The 23,039-nt window shown below is 34.3% G+C and overlaps 1 protein-coding gene across 7 annotated transcripts in view; it reads right to left on the reverse strand.

The window, feature by feature from the left end:
• Nucleotides 1–3,008: 3,008 nt before the first annotated feature.
• The window catches only part of NR2C2 (nuclear receptor subfamily 2 group C member 2), a 36,026-nt gene continuing 15,995 nt past the window's right edge, over nucleotides 3,009–23,039 (reverse strand). For all 7 annotated transcript variants that reach the window (XM_035337548.1, XM_035337543.1, XM_035337549.1 and 4 more), the window contains 12 exons: nucleotides 20,851–21,051; nucleotides 19,430–19,532; nucleotides 18,178–18,357; nucleotides 15,956–16,103; nucleotides 14,252–14,345; nucleotides 13,699–13,832; nucleotides 12,060–12,237; nucleotides 10,996–11,117; nucleotides 10,360–10,499; nucleotides 6,754–6,891; nucleotides 5,165–5,270; nucleotides 3,009–4,180 (listed from right to left, as the gene is read on the reverse strand). In XM_035337548.1, coding sequence (XP_035193439.1) covers nucleotides 4,006–4,180; nucleotides 5,165–5,270; nucleotides 6,754–6,891; nucleotides 10,360–10,499; nucleotides 10,996–11,117; nucleotides 12,060–12,237; nucleotides 13,699–13,832; nucleotides 14,252–14,345; nucleotides 15,956–16,103; nucleotides 18,178–18,357; nucleotides 19,430–19,532; nucleotides 20,851–21,051 — 1,719 coding nt within the window. In that variant the 3' untranslated portion in view covers nucleotides 3,009–4,005. The remainder of the gene's footprint in view (nucleotides 4,181–5,164; nucleotides 5,271–6,753; nucleotides 6,892–10,359; nucleotides 10,500–10,995; nucleotides 11,118–12,059; nucleotides 12,238–13,698; nucleotides 13,833–14,251; nucleotides 14,346–15,955; nucleotides 16,104–18,177; nucleotides 18,358–19,429; nucleotides 19,533–20,850; nucleotides 21,052–23,039) is intronic.

The raw sequence follows: 23,039 nt of genomic DNA on the forward strand, positions 1-23,039 counted from the left end.
AAACAGGACCTAGAAGATTCTGAACAGTATATTTTAGGCACTATGTAGAGTTTCAGCAAGACACTACTTTTCTTAGAATCACTTTCAGACTGTGATCCTTTGAGCCCTCGTTCTGTAAACATAACTTTGGCTTGAAATTAGGCCTTTATGAAAAGAAGCTATTTCCATACTTAAAAATCAAGAAATATTTTTTCAAAAAATGTGTGACAATAATTTAAAAAAGCCTGCTCCGTATTCACAAGCAAAAGTTCACACTTGCAAAGAAGAAACAAAGTAAAAGTAATTTAAAAGCAAAGTTAATTAGATTAGTCTGTGAGTGTTTTCCAGTCACTGGCAAACTCAGATATCACAAGAACTACGTTAGCCTTGTAGTATTTTTTGCAGTAGTAATAACCTCTTCCTTATATAACATAGTTGGATTATATGGGGTCAGAATTTATTATACAGCCAAACTGCAAACTAGATAATGGTCGTGCAAAGATGATTTAAGACTCTTAAGCTTGCAGCTGTACCATGTCTGTTGTTCTGCTTTCATTATGTTAGAGTGGCCTGAAAGCCTAACTACTTCAAGAGGTTGAAAATAGTGCCAAAGGTTAACAAAGAGCAGGAACAATTTCATGAGACCAATTTTCCTCAGCTGTGTCCTTTTGCTGTCACTAGCAAGCAACACCTAAACTGGTGGCAGAAAGAACCTCTTTGTTGGTTCTGTGTCTCTGGAACATCTGTTTTCTGTTAATGGACAGGTAAGGGAAGGAAAAACATTTATTTCAATGTTAAATAAAATAGCTTCACTGTCAGATTACACTTTAAATTTTGTGCAACTACACTGGAGAAGATGGTTTATAGTTTCATGCAGCAGTGACTCCTTTCAATGGCTCTGTCACATGCCAAACCTCATTTTTGTGTCAGCCCCTGAGCAGCATGTGAGAAAAAAGTGTTAGGTTACTCATCACAACTATTTTAGAATTTATAGTTAGTATTCAAATAGGCAAAAACATTTTAGAATCTGAGTATTTCTTAAGCTGAAGAATCTACCATCTGCTGTCCAAATTTCCACAAAACAAACTTATTCTTTGTGTATAGTTATGTAGAGAATGCACATACTCATAAATGGCATAAGGACTAAATTATATTGGTTCTGACTAATGCAAGTCTGCAAATCATGCTGCTGATGCTACACAAAAGCAAATAATTATTTTAGGTGATTATCAGAATCTTTTGTATGTAACTGTTTAATTCTATCAATTAAATGCACACATGATAAATAAACCCTAGATACATGTTGCACTGTTGTAATTTCATTTACATAAATTAATTTTTTATCCTAGGTAAAATAATATTACAATTCAAGGATCTATTTGCAGAGTAAGAGACTAAGAGAGATGTATCAAGGATATCATTATGTGGTCTTGCATTTGTAGGGAGTGTAGTTTATTTGGAAACAGAGCTGCATGGTATTTACTATTTTGATCTACAAATGTAATGCAATGCATATATTTTAAATTTTACTTCACATGATCCGACCATGCACAAAAACCTTTAGTGGGCTTTATTTTGTTGCCTGAACAATTATGGTCACAGCACAAATAAGAAAAACAAATAAAACAAATTTTTGCATTGAAAATGGGACCCTTTTACTTTAAAAGCTGAAGTCAAAACAATGCTTGCCATGAAAAAATATCAGCTGTGTATTCAAATTTGGAAAAAAAAAAAAATCAATGGCTATCTTTTGTGCTTAATAATATTTAATTTGTTCTTAACAATGCCTACTTAGTTGCCTGAATTATTATTATATATATTTTTACAAATTACTGAAGTAAAATTAAACTAATTTTGCTTTGTTTTTAGTAAAAAAAAATATATATTAAAAAAAAATCACATGTTCAAGGTATACCACTTTTTTAACAATGACATAACCCCTTTAAAAAAAAAATCAAAATCAAAACCAGCCACAACTCTTTCCAAGGTCAGTACTTCTGTTCTTGTTAAAGCCACAAATAGTTTTTATACCCTTAAAACAGGGATTTTGCATCAGAAGTGCTGACGCACTTCTGACACAATAAGTTATATTGAAATATAACAGCTAGTACAAAGTTCTGCACTCCAATTGACCTAATGTTTAGGGTGCATGCCTTCCATCACATTAAAAATATAAGAATGTCATTTGTTATAGCAAAAGCTGAGAGAAAAGTGCAGTATTAACAGATCTCTGCATGTATATTGGTCTCCTTGTTACAACCTTTTGAGAACAGAAGACTCTGAATGCTCTAATGATGGTGACTGTACAAGACCTGAATGCATCTAGAAGTGAAAATTACATAGCCGTAGCCATGTAGCACTCATAAAGAGTTACACAAATGCAAGCCTCCTAATGAGAATGAAGTATACCAGGTCAGAATTTTTAGCATATCAGAAGCCTCATCTAGAGACACTTAAGACACAAACACCAACCTGTATGGTGTTTCTAAATATGGATCACTACTGGAAGAATATATATATATATATATATATATATATATGTATATGTATATATATATATGCTGAATTCATCATTCGATTTTTGTCACATAAAAATATGCAAATAGAAAATGCCTCTACCAAACAAATCATTAAACTAATTAATGCTTTGATATATGCTAGGATCTGACGAAGGTATTAACCACCATGATTTAAAAAAACAAAAAAACAAAAAAACCACCTTTGATTATTACTTTGATTATTTAAAATATGTAATGTCAATAATAAATTATACTAAAACAAAAGTAATGCTGGATGCAGACAGTTAAAAATTTTAAAATAAGTTGTTCAGTTGTTCATTTAACACTCTATGGTATATCACTCATCAACTGCAATGATACATGAAAACGTAAATCCCATCTATACTTCTGTTTCAAACTGATTCACAGGAAGGCTGAAAGCTCTGCAGATTGGGAACGGTTTGTCATGGAAGAGGAGAGAAATAAAGTGAGAGCTTTATAATATACTCTTGCTGACAGAGGTTCCCACTATTTCAGGTTTTAAATTCTATCTTTGGCTGGATGATGAGAGTGTGCAAGAGTACAGAGAGGAATAAATTTGGGAATACACAGAGCATACTCAAAGTGCATCACAGCTCTAACTGAAAATGAGTGTTCTTCCAGTTAATGACTGTCTTTCCCCACAGTTAAAAGGGTTCCTACTAGACTAACATTTATCATGACTTTTGGGCTGAATAGAAACGTCAATGAACCTGAATAATTCACCACTACTGTGGCAAGAAATACATTTTTTTCCTCCTAGTTTGGGTAATTTCTGTAGCATGTAATAGTCACTATGGTCACACCATGCCATTAATTACAATGTCACTAACTTAACAATATAGTTCCATATAATGCAGATATCTGATTTAAGAATCCACATTACTATTTAACGTATAACATAAGATGGAGTGACTTTTTGTAGAATAAATGATTGTCTCCTGTAGCATTCTACATTTTCACATACATCACTAGCATTTTGACTAAGGACATAAGTAATTTTTTTCATTCTCCCTACTCATAAGCAGGACATTGATGATGTTACCGTTTCGGCGACAAGTGTTTACAAAGTGCTAGTATTACACCCTGGCAATTATTAGATATTAATTCCAAGGTTATTTTTAATATATACATACTGGTCATTTTTACTTTTAAAGTAATCTTATTACTAGTCTCTGATATTATAAAACTCTATTTTTTAGCACTGATAATTTCTAAATACAAAGCACATGAAAATTATGTTCAGTAATTCTATAGCCTTTTGAATGAAAGGCATCCAAAATACTCCTTATGGCAGAAAAGGTCCTGTAGCAGCTCTTTTAACAGCCATTTCAATTTTGTCGATGTTGGCAAACAGACAAGGAGAAATCTGATAGGAAACGTGTAACAAGTTGGAAATATTTGTACATACCAAAATGCTATTCTTTTAACTTGTCAATTGTATGTTTTTATGAAAATTACTTTGATCCATCAAATTGTGTTGTTCCCACTACGGAGATGTGCCAGTTATTTGACCATTATATTCTGCTGTTTCCATTTTGAGAATGTAAGGGATTATACTGTCAATTGGAACATTTCCAATAAGACCAGTAAAAAATAGTTCCTCAGTAATGCTAGAGCTCATCAGCCTAAGTGCTGGCAGGCGAACTAGAATCCGGGCTAACCTGAAAAAGAAATTGAGCGAATTATGAATACATAAAATATTAGTTAAAAAATACTGTGAGGCTAAAAAGATGTTTTTGTTTTTATTATTACCATAATTCACGAATGAGAGTAAAGAGGCAATTAAAGCTACCATATAAAGAATTATTACTTTTCTATCCTGCAAGTGAAATGAAAAAGCTTCTGTCCTTCTCAGATGTGTCTCCAGTGAAAATGACGTATTAACATATCAGTGCCCTTTGTAGATAAAACATGTATGTACAAACATCATTCTCCCAGTCTGCTTCTGAAATTCCCAACTCTGTAAACACTTCAGAAAGTGAACTAACTTGAAAAGAAAGCAGAAGTCTGAGTTAAAGAAGCTATTCCTGAGACTTCTAATACAGACAGTAAGTCTATCTACTTTTCTAAACATGGCAATGACACTCTCTCTCAAAACAAACAAGACAAAAAAAAAAAAAACACACCACCAAATCCAACCCAACCAAATGGGAAAAGGGGCAATGATTTTGAAGTAAGAAACAGGTACATTTAGATCAGGTATAAGGAAGAAATTATTTACTAAGAGGGTGGGGTGAGGCACTAAAACAGGTTACTTAAGAAGTTGTGGATGTCCCATCCCTGGAAGTGTTCAAGGCCAGGCTAGATGGGGGCTTTGGGCAACCTTTTCTGGTGGAAGGTGTTATGAGGGGCTGGAAAGAGATTAACTTTAACGTCCCTTCCAATTCAAACCATTCTATGATTCCAAGCACTAAAAACAGGAGAATATACTGTTTAATTTAAGTGGAAGAAGCTAGACAGCTATTCTTGATTCTTCCTATCTTTCAACAAACCTGCTGCTTTTATCAACAAGATTCTGGTTCTTTCACCTCAATAGTCAAAAAACCAATACCAGATGTTAAAAAGGAAATATTATATCACGATGCTATTTTCTATTTTTGCCAGCTTCAGCTCACATTATTTTGGGTATTATAGAAAATAAATACCTATACGTATCTTCTGGATAAGTTTTTTGGACATAGTCCTGCAATTCCATCTGTGCTTTCTCCTGGAATTTTTCTATTTGGGTTGAACTGGTCAGACCAGGGTGATCTAAAGAAACAAAGCATTTCTGTATGTTGATTGTTTCCCTATACACTGCAAAATTTATGTACTTACAACATTCTTACATTTAATTTCATTTAAATATTGTATTGTGATATTTAACATACTAGCTGTATAAAATTGGAACATTTGAGTATTTGCTTCCTGGCTTCAGAACTTGCATACTCACTTTTCTCTCCATAGCTGGCTATATCCAGAAGAAATCAGAAAAAATAATCCTGTAGGTGTATACCAGGCAATACCTATGACAGTTTGTGTTTCTAACCCTGTTTTTTCAAATGTTTTTTCCTCTGTAATTTCAACCAACTATTGAGCAATATCTAGAGTTTTTTTCTTGACAAATCAACTTCTTGACCTTCCTGAGTCTGTCTTATGCTTTAATTCCTCCTGGCTCTGCTCCTCAAAGAGGGTGACATGATCAGAAAAACTGAAAATACCACACATCTGAGTATACCCAAATATCTTCAGTGTTGTGTTCAACATGCTCTTCTCTTGAAATGGGACAGAGCTATCTTGAGTATGGAAAATTCATTGCTCCTCAGACTCGCATTAATATCCTAATAAACGTAACCCTAATAATAGAATCTGCAGGAAATTTCCAAAAGCATTATTTCAGGACACTAGTATCTTACAATTAAATTCAAATTTTATTACAAAGAGAAAAATAATATTAATGCAAAAGCAAACAAAAAAAACTGGTAAGTTATTCATTTTCTTGGCATTTTACTTTAATTCAGAGATGTTTACCACTTTGAATGTAACAAATAATTTACATTTCAGAGCACGTCCTCCCCTTTCACTCAGTCTGTCAGCAATTTTAAGTTAACCTAGGAACATCTCTACACTTTTGCTGAAGAGACTACTACTACCCATTTTTTGATATCCTTACCTTATCATTCCAGAAATTCTCAAGTGTCTTCCTTAAAGAAATCCTCATATCATAAACACTATAGATCATGCTTTAGTTGTCTGCTGTCATTTTTTGCAGCAAATGGAAGACCGCCTGCTTACATTTAGTTTTGGAGATTTTGCAGAAACTCCATATAAAATAATGTGTTTCTGCTTATATTTCATGTATTCCCCTTATGAGTGTCTTAAAAATATTAACAATGGAGTCAACTTCTTTTTGTCACTTTGAGAATGTACTTCCTCTAATCCGTCCTGCCATTTACTTCACAAATATTGCCTGATAACTTATTAATATTGGATCCCCGGCTGAAGATAATTGAGTCTAGTCTCCTAAGGTAGGTTAACAAGAAATACATGAGAGACTGGAGGCGTAAATAACATGAATTTGTTTCTCCAAAGTTATTTTTAAAACACATTGTTTGTGATAAATGATTATTGAATACTCATTTTATGTACAACTTAACAGAACAGCCTCATCTTAAGTCATTAGTCTTATAAATAATTGCTAAAATGGTAACTTGTGAATGCTTATTTAAAAATAGTTTGTTATGAAATTCCTTACCAGGGCTAAAGAGGACTATAGCTTTAAGGTATGCATATTCATATCCATCAATATCAATCTTGGCCATGTTGTTACAGAACTCCTGAAGTTTCCAGATGTGTTCCATGACTTGCTTTATTCTGTCTCCAGAAAGCTTATCTACAAAAAGATATTGGTTATTATTTCATGTAAGCTCAAGTACATCCAATATCTTAACCAACATCCTTTTATGAAAAAAGTAAAGTAACGTTTCAAAGTATCTTGTCCCATTTGGTATTTTAAAAACCACTTAACATGTAAGGATGGCCTGAATGATTACAGAAGTGAAGACTTCTAAAGCCGAATCAGAGGGCTAGCAAACAACATTAACTCTTTTCCATAGTTTTGCTTGAATAGCATAATCTGTGACACCAACCCTATTCCAATGATGTACTGCTCTGAACCAGAGACTCTCAAATTATGGTGAATTATTCTACAAAATAGATCGTGATTCTGGGAATCAAAAAAATTACAAAACAAACGCTATCATGCAATCCTAATTTCAACTTCAAACAGTATTGAGTTAGCTTTTCCAGAATGCAAGATCAGTGATGCCAGCGATACTTTTTCTTCTGTTTGTACTTTAGAAGTAAACTTTTTTCACAGTGGTACATAGTCTTCTTTTCTTCTGAAGGGGCCAATTCATTCAAATACATGTACATAAATTCTTCTATCTTTTGAAACATGTTTCTTATGTTGGTTTCATTTTCTTAAAACATTAATTTAGAAAATATTTATGGATAAGCTAAAATTGAGTGGTATTAGTTGCTGAGTTAGGAAAGGAGAGCTTTCTAATTTGGTAAATAAAGGTAACTAATTCAGTACAATTTAGTAAACTTCTCTGACTGTACATCTGTAAACTGGTCAAAGAATGAAAGCCTTAAAGATTATATTAAAACTAATCTCTGAATATATAAGTACCATTATTAAGCTTCATGGAGAAGTCAATTCATAAGTGGCATTTTTTTCCCCTCAAGAAATACATTAGAATAAATTGATTCCATTCACAAACTTCACTGCTGCTACACTGTATCTTTATAACTTTATAATATTTTACCTTTGTTTTTACAGATAATAGTGTATACAATTGTTTAGATCCATGTGTGTTAACCTGGATCTTTTACGTCATTTATGGCTACTTTTACATATTTTCTGCAACCACATAAAAAATTGAGCAGAACAGAAGAAGAAATTAAACATTTTCTGCATAATGTCTTGAAATATGAATGAAAGTATAATCTAATCTTCTACAATACGTAAATTGTAATAGTGATTTTTCATTACTCAAGATGGATGAAGATGGATGATATTATATATCTCAGCGTTATATGAGAAATAATGGTGCAGAAATACATGCAAAAAGTTAAATTTGAATTTCACAGTTTTCAAGCAACCTCATCACTCACATACTTCTTAGACAAAGTTCTGAAATTTCATCACTTTGAGTTTTGAAGGTGTAGTATAAATATAACATAACTTTACAGAATAGCATTGAATAAAACAAACGTAGTCTCATCCTCTCTTTTTGTCCAGTCTCAGATAACACTGTATGACTGAAAGGATAGATTTAAGTCACAGGAACAGAAGTGGGGCCAGCTTAAGAGTGTAACAGCCCTACCACTTACTCCTCCACAAACTGATCACCTGGAGCGTAAGTGGAACTCACATATTTATTCTGAGACAGATGTAATTAAAAGCTTAACTCTTTTAGAACACATGATATGCACGTTTCCCTGTTGAGCTTTTAAACTCTTGCTCCTCTTTCTGTGAAAGAAAGGAATGTCAATTTGTTGTATTTTGGGGGCTGTCCAAGCTTTATCAAATTATAAAAAAGTAAAAACATTCATGAAAGGATACTATCCATTTAAAAATCAAACCTCTGTCCAATTTTACCATAGTAAAGCTAACAAAAGTAGATTAAAGCAAATGTACTTTACCAGGACTGAAGGAGATTCCATATTTTTTTCAGATAATCTATCTACTTTTGTGCATTTTATAGTTTTACAAGCAAGTTTCACTCTATTCAGTAAGTCTGTTCCAGTTCTCACTGTATGCACAGTAACCAAATCGCAAAAATTATCAAACTGGTACCAAACAGTATTCCATAACTACTTTTAAATCATGTTTAAATTGAAACTGGATTTCATATAATTATGTCATTTAATATTGCTATTGGAAATAATTATTTAACATAGGCAACTCATGTCTACACTGCACATATTATTTAGTAATAGTAGGTGACCGAACGTGCTTTGCAGCGTTAAAGTTAGGCAAAAACCTTCAAGGAAGTATTCTATACTTGCAACTACATTTTCACAGCTTTCCTATGCTTCTGTAATTTGAGAAGGGCAAAGGAAATGACTGTTCTGTGAGATGTATCAAATCTGCAACCTAGCTCCTTCATCACCTGCAGAATCCTGGGCTGTTTTGCATTGCTTGATTCCTATTTGCTGCATTCACCTAGGTATAAAAAGCAGTGCCACATCAGTTACGGTATATTAACAGGCTCCTTGTGCTTGTAGGGGTTTCTTTCCCAAAACAACTTACAATTTTACAAATGTATCAAAGGATCATCTATCATCATCTATTTCTGATATTCCTCTTGGAAAAATATTTTATTTTCAAATTTCTGTGGTAATTCATTTTTTATGTGGATATAAGTATGCTTTTATCTTAGTCCTTTTTTTCTGGTAATAAAAAATGGCTACCTGCATAAATTATGCAATTTTCTATCATTTGCATCTATATTATGCTGTTCTCTTTCTGCAGTTAAAAATACACTATATTTGCAGAGTTTAAAGCTGCTAGTATTGTGGGTTTTTATCTTATTAAAAGTGAAAAGTTATTCTCAAGCTAATCAACTCTGATACGGAGCATCCCTAAAGAAAAGGAAAGAAAAAAAGGAAAGCAGCCATAACAGATTATCGTTCACTCTAGATATGGTCATCATTATCACAGGCCAACACTGAACTCAAAAATAGAATTACATAAATCTTCATGAAAGTGTCAAGAAAATAGGTTGTTTAATGCTTCAAAGGGTACCTCAAAATACAGTAATCATTACTGTATTATAGTAGTATACAACAAAATAGTTACACTTGTAAGAATACACTTGTGATACTTGGCAAATGCTACAGTTTTACACTGTAGAGAGATGGAAAAACTCTGGAAGGAATAAAGCTCACTTGTGGTTCAGGAGAAGGCATGATTATTCTAAGAGGAAAAAAAATATTTACATCTAGATGGGAGGAACGTTCTGTGAACAAACTATAATTTTAGGATATACTTGTCTTTCTCTATACTGCTAATCATATGTACAAGAGGGGAGGAGAAGAAGGCTTTATATCCTCTAAACGTATCCCCATTTCTTCTAAGGACGTTTCTATCTCACTGAGAGATTTCTGTGAGGTCACAGTGCAACACATCATCAGAGGAAAGGCAATCATGCAAGAGAAGGTTTCTTCTTTCCCTGGATCCTGGAAAACAGTTCTGCTATCAACTAGGAAACACCTTGTGAGAAATGTTATTCAAATTCCAGTTTGTAACCCTGTACTGAGTATATATAAGAACACCACACTGAACACATACCTTCCTGTATGCTGTTCTGGAGATGATTAACAATAGCTGCTAGGATAGTAGACAGACTCATCACCTGTGCACACTGTGCCAGGCCTAAGGTAAACAGCTCATTCCAGCAGGCACGCACAAGGCTCGTATTACAATCCTGCCTATAAACAACACAAAATCAAACAATGGTAGCTAGTCTTCATATTAGGTTGGTATGTTGATCAACAGTTATGTTGATTATAACAATTAGCAATAAGGATTAACATACTCCAAACTACTCTATTAAAAGGCATATATCAGCATATGACAAGTATTAAAAAAAGCAAGAATAGACCAACTACATTAAACCATTTCAGGTTATCTGTAAAATGGTGCTCATCAGTTCCTTAACAAGATATATTTCTACCAATTAAATGCTTGCTTTGGATTTGGCTTTAGCTTCCATAACAGTAGTAACATCAGATATGGTAGTTATAATCTTGGCAAAGATGGTAATCTTTTTATTCTTCAAAAAAGAATATATTGCACAGCCTTCACACATTTTAAAGAATTCATTAAAAATTTAACAAATTTAGTCGTTTAAAAATTGAAAAGTGTTGAGATCAGTGCTTTCATTAATTGGAAAACAAATTGTTCAGCAGTGTAACATCCATTTACCCAAGTGCTTGAAATGCAGGTATGGATCTAGCCCAGTGCATAGACAGGAAAAGTAGTCGTGATGCTGACTCACAGATGTAGTGTACATTAAGGTACTCTGGCATTGGACTGGGCATTGTCAGCTGCAAAAAAAATCAAAGTATGCACAGTTAGGGCATAAAATAACTTTTATTATCACAGAAATAACCAGTGAAAACATTCAACCCACTCTCATTGTCTGTCATAATATAACTGCATAACAAGAAGTTGTCAAAGTAAAACTTTACTAAACAACTCATTACTACTGCAAGGAGTGCAACACAAGGATAGAAAACAAGATTAGAAACAATGTGGGAAAGAGCTCAAATGTTTCTTTTTGAAACATTTTAATTTTCATGTAATAACAGTTAAATCTATACATTTAATTGTTTTGTGGAATGTTGACTAGCATCACAGTACTATGAAGTTATCTTCTAAAACTTTTAAAAGAAGTAAAATAAAACTCTAAAATGGGAAAATCATACAGTAGGAATCTACAATCACAAAACACCACTAATGGGAATAAGCACGTTATGATTATGATTATCGTTCAACTACATTAAGTACTGCTATTTCAAAATTTTTATTTCTTTAAACAGTGCAATGTGATACCAGTAAGATGAACACCCTCATTATTTATCTCAAAATTTTCATCAGCATGTTCTTGTTTGAGTTGTGTAATCGAAGCAAACTAGGAAGGCCCTGTAACCTCTCTTAATATGAAAAGGCCTTTTAGATGAATGTTCGACATTCCCTAGAATTATAAATGAATTAAGCAAGACATACTATATGGATGATATGGAAAGTGACCATCAATGGCACTGGAAAGTGAAATAAATTTTAAAGCATCCTGATGACTATGAAAGAGTCTTATGAAATAGTATCTATACACTTCAGATAGAGCTTGCAAGAGTGAAAACTGCTAACACCAGGTGTTCTAGATCGTTATATTTAATTTTGCTAATATAAAGAAGACATGGTAAACTCATTTTGGGTTATATCTTTTATGTCAGCTTGTTTAGTAAGACATTTCAGGACGCACATACCTTAAATGTGACATGTGTATCTGTAAGTAGGGGTCCTTCCACCTCAATAATTGGTGTTGACTGATCTCTACTGATTACATGAATATTCCCTCCTCCTGTAGGATCCATCCCATCTGCCAAGTTATGAGCAGCTGTACCATCTGTGGTATTAAGTGCTTTAGCCAAAGTATCAAATGCCCTGCAAAAAAGAAGTAATATTCAGTGAAAGAGTACTTCCTTATACCTTTAAAAACTTCAGAGTACTGGTCATATAAAACACTGTGAAGCATTTCTACTCAGTATAAACAGAAACCACGAAGACACCAAGCCAGATCTTTCATTACAACCTGGTTCCTTTGTACTGCTTGGACGTTATACAGGGACTGCCCACATATAGCTGACAAAAGACCTTCCCTGTAAGGGGGGGAACTTTTTACTACTATAAATCCTGTTTTAACTGTCTTATACTAGTATTTGTAGTAGTAAATGGGATTCTTCCACTTACTGTTCACTACCTGCTTCTTCTCACCTTGGAAATTTATAATAGATTATGTGAAACCTCACAAAAGCCCAGGTGCACTCTGGAGAACACCTTGCAGTCCCTATTGTTACTAATCCATGTTTTGGACCAACGGAGAACACCGTGATCTCCTTCTAAACAGCACGGCTTAATTTCCTTCCCCTTAAGACGAGATATGGACATACTCTTGATTAAACAGTTAAACACCTCTTAAAAATCTACCTGAGAGACACTGGACAGTTTTGAGGCCCGATATTTTTCATATTTCACTGTAAGACCAATGTATGTTTTCCTTCAACAAACAAGTAAAACAAGCAAACACCCCCCCAACAACACAAAAGAACAAACAACAACACAAAAACACCATCACCCTATTCCTAAAAATCTCAAGCCTTGCTGGAAACGTTAAGATTCTGTGTTGGTTTTAATCACTAATAAAGATAACAGCCTTCAAATTCCTTCTAAACATTAAACAAGATGTTTACTAATCTTAATTTTACAACATTTTTCCTACATTACCAAAAGGTAAGTTGGCAGCACAACGACACAGAGAACACAACAGTAACACAGACCCTCAAGGAGTAGATCTAAGGGAAACAAACACTTCACAGGAGAAACTTCCATATAACAAGCCTATGAAATACTGCAGTACCAAAGTATTACTATTCTCAGAGTCAGTCAAGTTTACAAACTAGTCATTTATTCAAGCATTGGAAAAGGGTATCCACATAAGTTGTGGAGTCCTCGTCCCTGGAGAGATATTTAAGAGATGCGTGAACATGGCACTGAGGGACGTAGTTTAGTGATGGGACTCAGTAGGTCTGGTTGATGGCTGGACTTCATGATCTTGGTGGTCTTTTCCAAAGCAGACGATTCTATGATTACTTCTCTTAGCATGAAATCTGGTTTAGCCATATTATAACTACAGTTATAACACAAGGTACAGTTCTTCCCAAGAGGACTACAGGCTGAAGACAACAGCCAAGATTGGATTTCCAAATATTTGGTTTTGCATTTCAAAGTACTGGGCAATCTCTACTGTATTTGATGTCACAACACCAAATTACATGGATGAATGAGTATAAGTGTGCACAATACAGAATACAAACTGCTGAATAAGATGCAAATACAAATGCATACCGTGTAATCTCACTTGTGGATTGCTCTTCTTGTTGAATTTCAGAAGTATCTCCATTATTTAGTGACTCACTGAGGTTAGCAAGAGATGTTACAACATTTGCTAGTGTTCCTAAAGCACCCTGGCTTGTCTCAGCCTAAATAAGAAGAACCGTATTAGTTGATCAGAATTATATGTAATATATCATACATATCTTTCCCCCCCCATTCTTAATCTTTGTGTTCTTCTTCCCTTATGTACTTTTTCTTTCCTTTCCCTGAAACACCTACAGGAAGAACAATGGATCACATCTGACTCACAATGGTCTTTAAACTCTACTGTGATCATCAATCCTAACCCCTTCTGGCATTACATGTGGGGAATAGTTATGGCTTAAATACACCTGTGAGAAGAAATCACACCCCCGTTGATCAGCTTATTACCTGCATTCCTACAGATCTTCAGGCTCACCCCAACCTTATCCTCTCAAGAGCAAGAATGCTTTGCATCTATGTACATAGCTAAAATAATCTAAATGTGTAGATATGTTCAGAACTTAACTGAAAGCATTCATACCTTGGAGTCAGCAGCTAGGAGGACTGTACCATCATCCCTGATTAAAGGCTGCTGAATATTCACAAGCATTCCTGGATCAAGAAGACCTGCTGACCTGTTGAAAATCATAAGGCATCTGACAGTTAATAGTGCTCTGTATTAATCAGAAAAATATATAATAACCCATGTCAGAATAAAAGGATTACCAATTTTTAAATTTACAATTTAATGAAGCTCAGAATTTTTTCATCAGAATTTTAGCCTTTCTGAAACTGCTTCCAAAATGTAGCTCGAAAGACAGGAATATTTTCATTTCCTGTGCAAAAGCAGTGACAAATTCCCAAAGGAGATATCCTCTCATTTGCTTTTGACACTGGTTTATTCTGTCTTATGAAAGCTGTTGTCTTCTCATGACTTCAGAAGCCACATAGCAGATCTAAAGTTATGCTTTAGAGTTGCAGAAGGCGTAACTGTGCATTCCAAGTTGGCACTAAATAAAAAAAAAGTTGAGTCAAGGAAATACATTTTACATTACAACATAGTTGTATAATAAAGTTCTGCATAAAATCTCTGCTGCCTTTTCTTCTGCCTTTTTGACCAAATATAATTTCTCTCTGCTGTATCTAATTAAGGGAGGAAGTGGGAAATCTGCAGTCAGTAATAAGAAGTTTGTTACTTCTACTACAGTCCAGATCTGCATAACCCTACACAAATGAGTAATGCATGACTGGTTCAGGCCTTGGGGAGCTGATAGTTTAAGGGGTCTGACACTAACGTTGTTAAGTACCACAGGAAGCAAATAATCATACCTTATGCAAATGTGAGTTCTACATAAATAGAGTCACACTTAATGAATATAATATCGTTTATATTGTGAAAAGGCATCTGCAGCACAAGGAAATCTTGAGGTAGCCAATGTGTCTATGAGCAGTATTTGTGAACAAACTGATTAGCAAACAAGAAACAATGAAACAACTAAAGAAATCTGTGGCTCTACCCTCCTAACTGCAGTGTTACTTGTTCAACAAAGAATATGCACACAAACAAGCTGAATATAGAGATCCAATACCTTTAGGTGATTATCATCTATTCATTCACTAACTGGACTGATAGTTTTCAAAATGTGGTATTTTAATAGAGTTCTATTTTATTCAGAAGGAAAAATTCTCTCTATTTATTATGAATATGATAGAATATCATGCATTTACACACACATTGCCTATGGAGAAAACTGAGAGCATGAGAACCATCTAGGAGTATCTTCCACATAGCAAAAAGAAACTACTATTCTTCTGCTGACACTGTTAAGACCATTTTTTGGGGATCTGAACCAGCAGTCACTGCAGCCTCTTTTGCTACAGTATTCCGGAGGGGGAAGGCTGAGTCTGCTATTGGTGGATTTGATTTCAGAAAAGTGCCGACTTGAGTCTATCACACAGTAGATCTACATGTTTGTTATTTACATATCACATGTGTGCCCCACTTGTGCTTTCATCTGTCTGGGCAACAGTCAGCACTTAATTGAAAACCACCTAGCTGTACTCAGGCAAAAATTCTGATAAGAAGCAGAGCATACCATGTTGATCTTGGTAATGGAAACCAATGGCCTGTGAAAAGGAGCTCTTTTTGACCAATACTTTACAGCACAGGGGAAAATACAGCACAGTTGTGCCTGCAATGCATAAATAACCATAGACAAGATTTGTTTTATATTGAGTTACTCACCGTGTCCCATCTTTATCTGCTACAAATGTTGGAGTTGCTATTAAAGGGCTTCGTAGGTCTTTTCTGATATATATCTTTTCAGTGGAAGCTGCACAGTTGCTTGGTTTTTCACGTTGCACATCAAAAGGCTTTCTTTCACTTTGAACCGCTACAGAAGGATAGAAACACGAAGATTTGAAAGAAAGTAATTCATATGAATATTACCAAAAAAACCTCATAGTAGGATTTATGCTTAAATCATGATGGTGGTATCAGTTCAGCATGAAACTGGAATTTAATAAGATGACTGAAGAAACATGGGTTCCAATTTTACTATACCCATGACCAAGCACATTTAACTAAGGAAGGCATAGATTGATCATTTGCTTTAAGTTTTACTGAACTACAAGCAAAGCTTGCTATTTCACTGGTATTTGAAAAGACAGAACATTCTGCAACATACATTAAAAAAAAGCTTGTTTTACAGGTAAAGCTGTACTTAAATACAAGACTCAGTCGTACTCCAGATGACTAAAACCAACACAAACTCAGAATGAACCCAGAAAAAGTCAAGACAGGCAAGTTAGCTCCTGAATCATAACGTTATGTGAGAGATGCAGCTTAATTCCGTGGGTGAGGAGTCTCTGCATGATATGCAATTGACTCATTCATTCACTCATTCCAGACAAATAAGAAGCAGTTTTCTGAAATTAACCTTTTCAGAATTTAAAATATTTCAAGTTGAAAACTGGAAGAAAATAGGCTTAGTCTCCAACGTGCCAAACAAGCACAGTAAATCATTTAATAAAAATAGCAAAAGAGTATTTTTGCTATTTTAACGGAAGTGAAAAGTGCATATTTAAAATATCACAATATTATTATTAAGCAGATTACAGAAAGATATCTGGCATCTAGGTCACTGAACTTTATGAACGCCTCTATAGTTTGGCACAACATTTGAATTGCATACATTTTTTTCACCTGAAAACATGGATAATAAAACCAATAAAAGAATATGGCAATAATACAAATAATTTTTTTAAGGGTTGTACTAATTCTCACAATACTTAGCAAATGTAAGGCACAATATAAATGGAGACAATATTTCTGTGCTATTCATTTTACCTATTAATCATACAGTAGTTACTACTCTATAAAATTTACATTATTAATAAACAGAAAAAAAATCTACCGTACTGTATAGGCCTTTTGAATGTAACACTAAAATACATAGATACATTTCTCTGTATCCTCATAACCAGGAAGTTATTTATTTCCTGATCTTATTAATACTACATGAGTATTAATCAGAAACGTGACCCAGTGCCCAGAAAAAACATGAATCCTAGCCACATTGAGCTAAGAAAGGCTTAGCTTCTGGAAGTGTAACAGTCTCTCCAGCACAAGTGTCACCCACAACACTCAGCACAGTGTGTGCATAGCACAAAAATCCTATATGCTTTTGGAGATCCAAAGTGCAAATACAATAAAGATCTCCCTGTTTACATATTAAAATTCTGCCTCCATAGTAACTCAGTGGATGGAACTCATCTTGCCTAGATCACAGTAGAAAAATAATTTGCTTCACCTTAAATTCTCCTTAAATTTATCACAGAAGGAAAAATAACATAATAGGCTTCATGAAGTTCTGACTGAAGAAGCAGGGGGTACTATAAATTGTAATTAAAATGCATTGAAAGAGGTGTTCAGATGCTAGCACTGAAGTTGTAGTGAGTACTGTAAACAAACAGGAAAAGTATATTGTTCAAAACATGACACTTTATACAATGTCTCATAACACTGTTCAAAAATGATCAAACTAATATTGAAAACAAACAAAAGGGAGGGGGGGACATCAGCCACTTCCCATCATTGGATAAAATGGGAGAAAAATAAACCAGTAGGAAAGCATATTCTGAACATGTAATGTTAGACTCAGATATACATCCACCTGTGTTAAAATATTTTGTACTATAAACATACACTGTTTTTAACATGCATTCTAAGTGAGGATCTAACTGGGTTCCTCAAGAACTGCAGTAATAGGAGATATGGTTCAAAACAATTCAGTGTTACACCTCAAACACAATATGGTGAGGAAAGAAAGGTGAAATAGATGGCTGTCAAGTTCTGTCTCCTCCAAGTAACAGACTGAAATAAAGAAAACACACTAAAAAGCAATGGTAGGCCACATATTTTTTTACTTGTTAGACACAGTCTCACATTGAGTACTTAACACTCACATTCCATTTTCATGCCCATCTCTAGACATTTCTTAAGCCTACAAAATTGGCAGCGATTCCGATGATGTTTATTGATGATACAATCCTGGTTGCTACGACAACTGTAGGTCAAATTCTTCCTCACGCTCCTTTTAAAGAAGCCTTTGCATCCCTCACAGCTGACAGCACCATAGTGACGACCTAAGAAGCATATATATTGTTATCAGATGGAAATTACTCATTTTAACATAAAAATAATTATCTTAGCCAAGTAAAACATTGCAAAAGTCACCCTTTACATTTATTTTGTTTTCTTGCCATCATTTTGGACTGTGAAAGCATCGTTGCAGTCTTACAGGATGTTTCTTTTTTACCTATTGTCAGGCCTTTTAGGTTGGTAAGTGGAAGAAAGAGAGGAGGGCTAAGCTTACATTTGAGTAAGAGGCCTGTGAAATGGTAGTTCCCATTCTGGCCAAGTACAGATGCAATTCTATCTGCTGTTACAGGTAATAAGACACAAACTACACAAAGGATATTGCATGCTGAAAGTTACGTTAAAAGAACACACATGCAAAACATTTAAGTAAATTCAGAACATAAGTCATTTCTGAATAAAATCTGAAATGCAATGTTAAGTCAAAACTCCTGTACACATCAATTTTGGTATCATTTTAATAACACAAACACTTGAAAACAATTTAAAAAAAGACGAAGGGGGGGGGGGGGTCATTCTCCCTGTAACGTTAAAGCACAATTTTCTTGCTTGGTTAACGTAGAAATTTTATCTAGTAGATTCCCTGTAACTGCATGGTTCTGAAACACCAAGGATTTGCATGATACCTACTTGCCTTTTTCTGTGACCGTGAAAAGCAAAAAACTACCAAGAAGTCTTAAGTTTGTTAGAGAGCACTGAGAAGTGTTGTTTTTTTCTTGGATTAGGTGGACTTTTTTACAGCTTGGGGAAACAGACTTCATGCTTCAAATGATCTCTCAGTTACTAGGAGCTACACAATCATTTTCGCTTTCAGCATGCGTCAATTCATCATACAATCTACTTGAAGTACAAATTAATATTCTTCCAAGCAGAGCTGTACTACTCCGTATGTATAGATACAAAAGTATAACGTTATCTATTTCCAATTTAGACTCAAGTGCTTTTACCAACAGCATGGCTAAAATCAGTCTTAAAAAAAAAATCCATGGAACCTCCTCCCTTCATCCCAGTAATCCTTTCAGTCAGTTATCTTGAATTCCACTTTCTATGCTTCCTTACCTGATGCTTTATCACCACAGACCACGCAATATTCTACTACCTGGGGCCGCTGAACATCAGCTTTTCCCAGTAAACGTTCCACCGAAGCAGAGTCTGTCACTATCTGAGACAAAATTTCAGAACAAAAAGAGACAATTAGCCAGTATTTTCTGCTGACATGAAAGCAAGAAGCTCTCTGTACAGAAGACGGGTGTATCAACAGGGAAGAGTATGACAAGTATGACAGATGTGGTATCAAATTAGATGGCATAAAATATAAATTAAGGAGAGTTTTTACTGTCAGTAATGGGACTGTTAAAGCAGCCATAGCAAAACATGAATTCCAAATTGAACTTCCCACTTTGTTCAGAGTAAGTTTCTTGATTTGTGCACTCAACAGTAGTCTTCCCTTCTTACAATTACTGTCAAACAATTGCTCTATTTTAGCCAAAGATGTCTAAAATTGTTGTATTCCATACACTGTTTCCATTTATCTTCTCTCTAGCTAATAGGCATACATAGTTGACAGGGGACAGCCTGAAACAGAGATCCATTATAGAAAACTTAAGAGTTGGACTCTATGATCCTTATGGGTCCCTTCCAAATGACGATATTCTATGATTCTATGAAAACTGTTTGGCTTCCAAAGGTCTTGAATCCCAAAACTTCAGTTCAAAACACCCCACTTAACACACCAAAAAAAAAAAAAAAAAAAAAAATCAATTTGTAACATTAGATAAGCCATGTAGCACTGTAAAATAAATTTTGAAAGACTGTTTGCACAATTTTTGAAATATTTGTGTAAAAATGATTCTGCTCCCTGAAAAATACTCCCTGAACGATTCTATGATATTCTCTATTTTAACAGTAGCAATAGGGTCTAGGCATTTTTTTCCCCCCCCGGAAAAAGAATGCTAGGAAAAAAATCTAAAATTTCACTAGAGACGGATTATTGTTTATATAATTTGTTTTACAAAGCTCTCACTGATCTGGACTATGCTCAAGACCCACAAATATAACAAAGGACAGCTTCTGCTCCAAAGAACTTCTACTCCAATGTTTTGGTACTGCATTATGAACATAAGTTGGCCCAGCTAAGTTGCATCTCTGCATGTGTGAATCTCTATCAGATCACCTGAAATCCTGGCACCTCTCACAAGCTCCAGCTTAAGTATTTGCTTATGTCGTTGCATAGTTAGAATTTTAATGAGAACCACAACAAGGAATGATGAATGCAATGGAATGCATGAGGAATGTGAAGACAGGCAGATTTAAGATTGAATAAAAAAGGCCTACAATTCATATGTTCTATATCCATGTTACTAGATCTTTAGAAAACTATTGCAATTGCCAGTCTCTTAAAACAATTCCATACTTACAGCACCTAAAACCTAGTAAATGAAATACACAAATCTGTGGTTTATCTCAATTACTATATTTACCTGAATTCTGCCTGGCACAATGTTGTCTGTGGTCGTAAAGATAAGCTGTTTGGCATTAGATGTCTCAGGTGCTGCCAATATCACCTTTCCCGTACCAGTTCCATCTGGACTTGCTAAAATAAACTGTTGCTTTGGAGACACAGATGAGTCCACTGCTGTCACTATCTGGATTTTTTGACCTGTCTGCTGATCTGTCACAATCTGTAAAACATATTGAAGAATTTTATGATTCTGTCTCAGAATTATATGTTAGTGTTTCATAATAGCCCTTGTTATTTATTAATTTGCTATTTCTAAATTTATTAGACTGGTGCAAAGTTATTACGGCTGCCTACATAAGTGCAAAACAATGGAATCAAACCTAAAACATGTTTATAATATTTCTGTACTTACATACCTACCACACAATAAGAAAATATTAAACAGACTTGTGAAAAGTATGAGACTGATACTGTTAAAAATGAGGAGAGATGGGGAGATACTGTAATTGCATTTAACTGTTCAAGAGGAATTAGACACAGTGGAACCCAACCAGAATAAGAACAAAGTGTAATGCTAAGGACCGCTGTATTCCTTATTGATTCTCTCAATTCTGTAAAAGGACAATATATAGCACATTGCACTTGATGAATGGCAGGCATATTCAGGCTATGCTCTGCCTAGTGAGACAGCATCATAGAATTTTTCTCATATAAATAATTATAAATTATTCCAGCTGCCAAAAAAAAATCACAATGGTACATTCTTGAGATTTTAATTTCTTTTGTATACACCTGACTAAAAACTATTTTGATATAGTACATTTATGTATTTAGCTTACTGCCAGGGTAAGAATTACTATTGAAAAAAAAAAATCAGAGTTTACACAGTGACACTACTAATAAATTGACTGCATTAAGTGTCACAATAACTTTTTTAAAGTTATCTACTTATTTACTTTCCTAAATTTTGATTAACTAGACTTCTTAAACCAGTTGTCATGTTCTTTTTGTATAACAAGCCATACAGGAATTCTAAACATATGCTAATGGTTTTACTAAGTTAGAATGCCTTAAGACAACATTAGAGTAGCAAGCCACAATAAGTACAGGAATTAAGTTATGGAGGTGATGATTTTTCTAAGTTACAGAAACTCTTCAAGAAAGGCTCACCTCAGATTTTGTAATTACAAACCTAAAAAAACATGTAGGAAGTAGATGGTACTCAAAGTTGGGGATGAAACCAGTCCACTACTAAATTCTGGACAAGACACATTTGTAGGGATCTATTAGTCATATATTCACAGAACAGAATAAGCCATTTTTGGTCTCACCTGCATAAAAGTTTCAGTGTTTTAGAGGATGAGTTCTAAATCCAGTTCGCTTCAACGAACAAGAAGCTCTGAATAAGCTCAAAATTTCAAAGTAAAAATCATCAACCCCCAGTCCCAGTGTTGTTAAATTGTTAAGTTCTTAAACCTTCTGAGTTTTCCCTGACATGTTTTCCTCAGCCACCATCACTTTCATATAGATCTTAATGAATGGAACTAGTCTGAAATCTAAACTCAGCTTATGACTGACACTACTATTATAGTGCCTGTATATATGTTTTAAGGAAGCAGGAACACACTTTTCCTACTATGCTCCTTCCTCTAACTGTTTTTTTCCAGAAATACCAGAGATATAAGGAGGTAGATTTTTTTGCACAATTGAACAAAAATTGCCTACCTTATAAATGATGAAATATGCAGTATGCTTCAGTTATACATGTTGTGAGAACATCTACCTTGCAATGAAATAGCAGGTAAATATTGATTTGGTTACTCTACCAGGCAAAATAGAGATTATGTTACCAGACAACTGAAGCAAAAATGGAAAACTTCCATCATAACAGAATCTTGAGAATCAGCATACAGAACATTAAGGCTGCCTAATTCCACCTTTAGTTCATATTTTAAAGGAGTACATCTTAGTTAAAACACATAGCTAAATATGTTGATAACTGAAGAACATCTCATTGGTGTTATCTATAAAGAAAAATCAGAGACAACTTTGTAACTTTTCATGTATCAGACAAACATTGATAGTAACGACTGAATAAGAAGTGGATGATCATAAAAATGTTCATTAAAAATGTATGTCATTATAAATGCTACAATTTGAGTCTTTAAAAAATATTAGTGAAAAAATTACATAATGATACCATTAAGT

This window comes from Oxyura jamaicensis, chromosome 12, assembly GCF_011077185.1.
Source record: "Oxyura jamaicensis isolate SHBP4307 breed ruddy duck chromosome 12, BPBGC_Ojam_1.0, whole genome shotgun sequence".
Lineage (NCBI taxonomy): Eukaryota > Metazoa > Chordata > Aves > Anseriformes > Anatidae > Oxyura > Oxyura jamaicensis.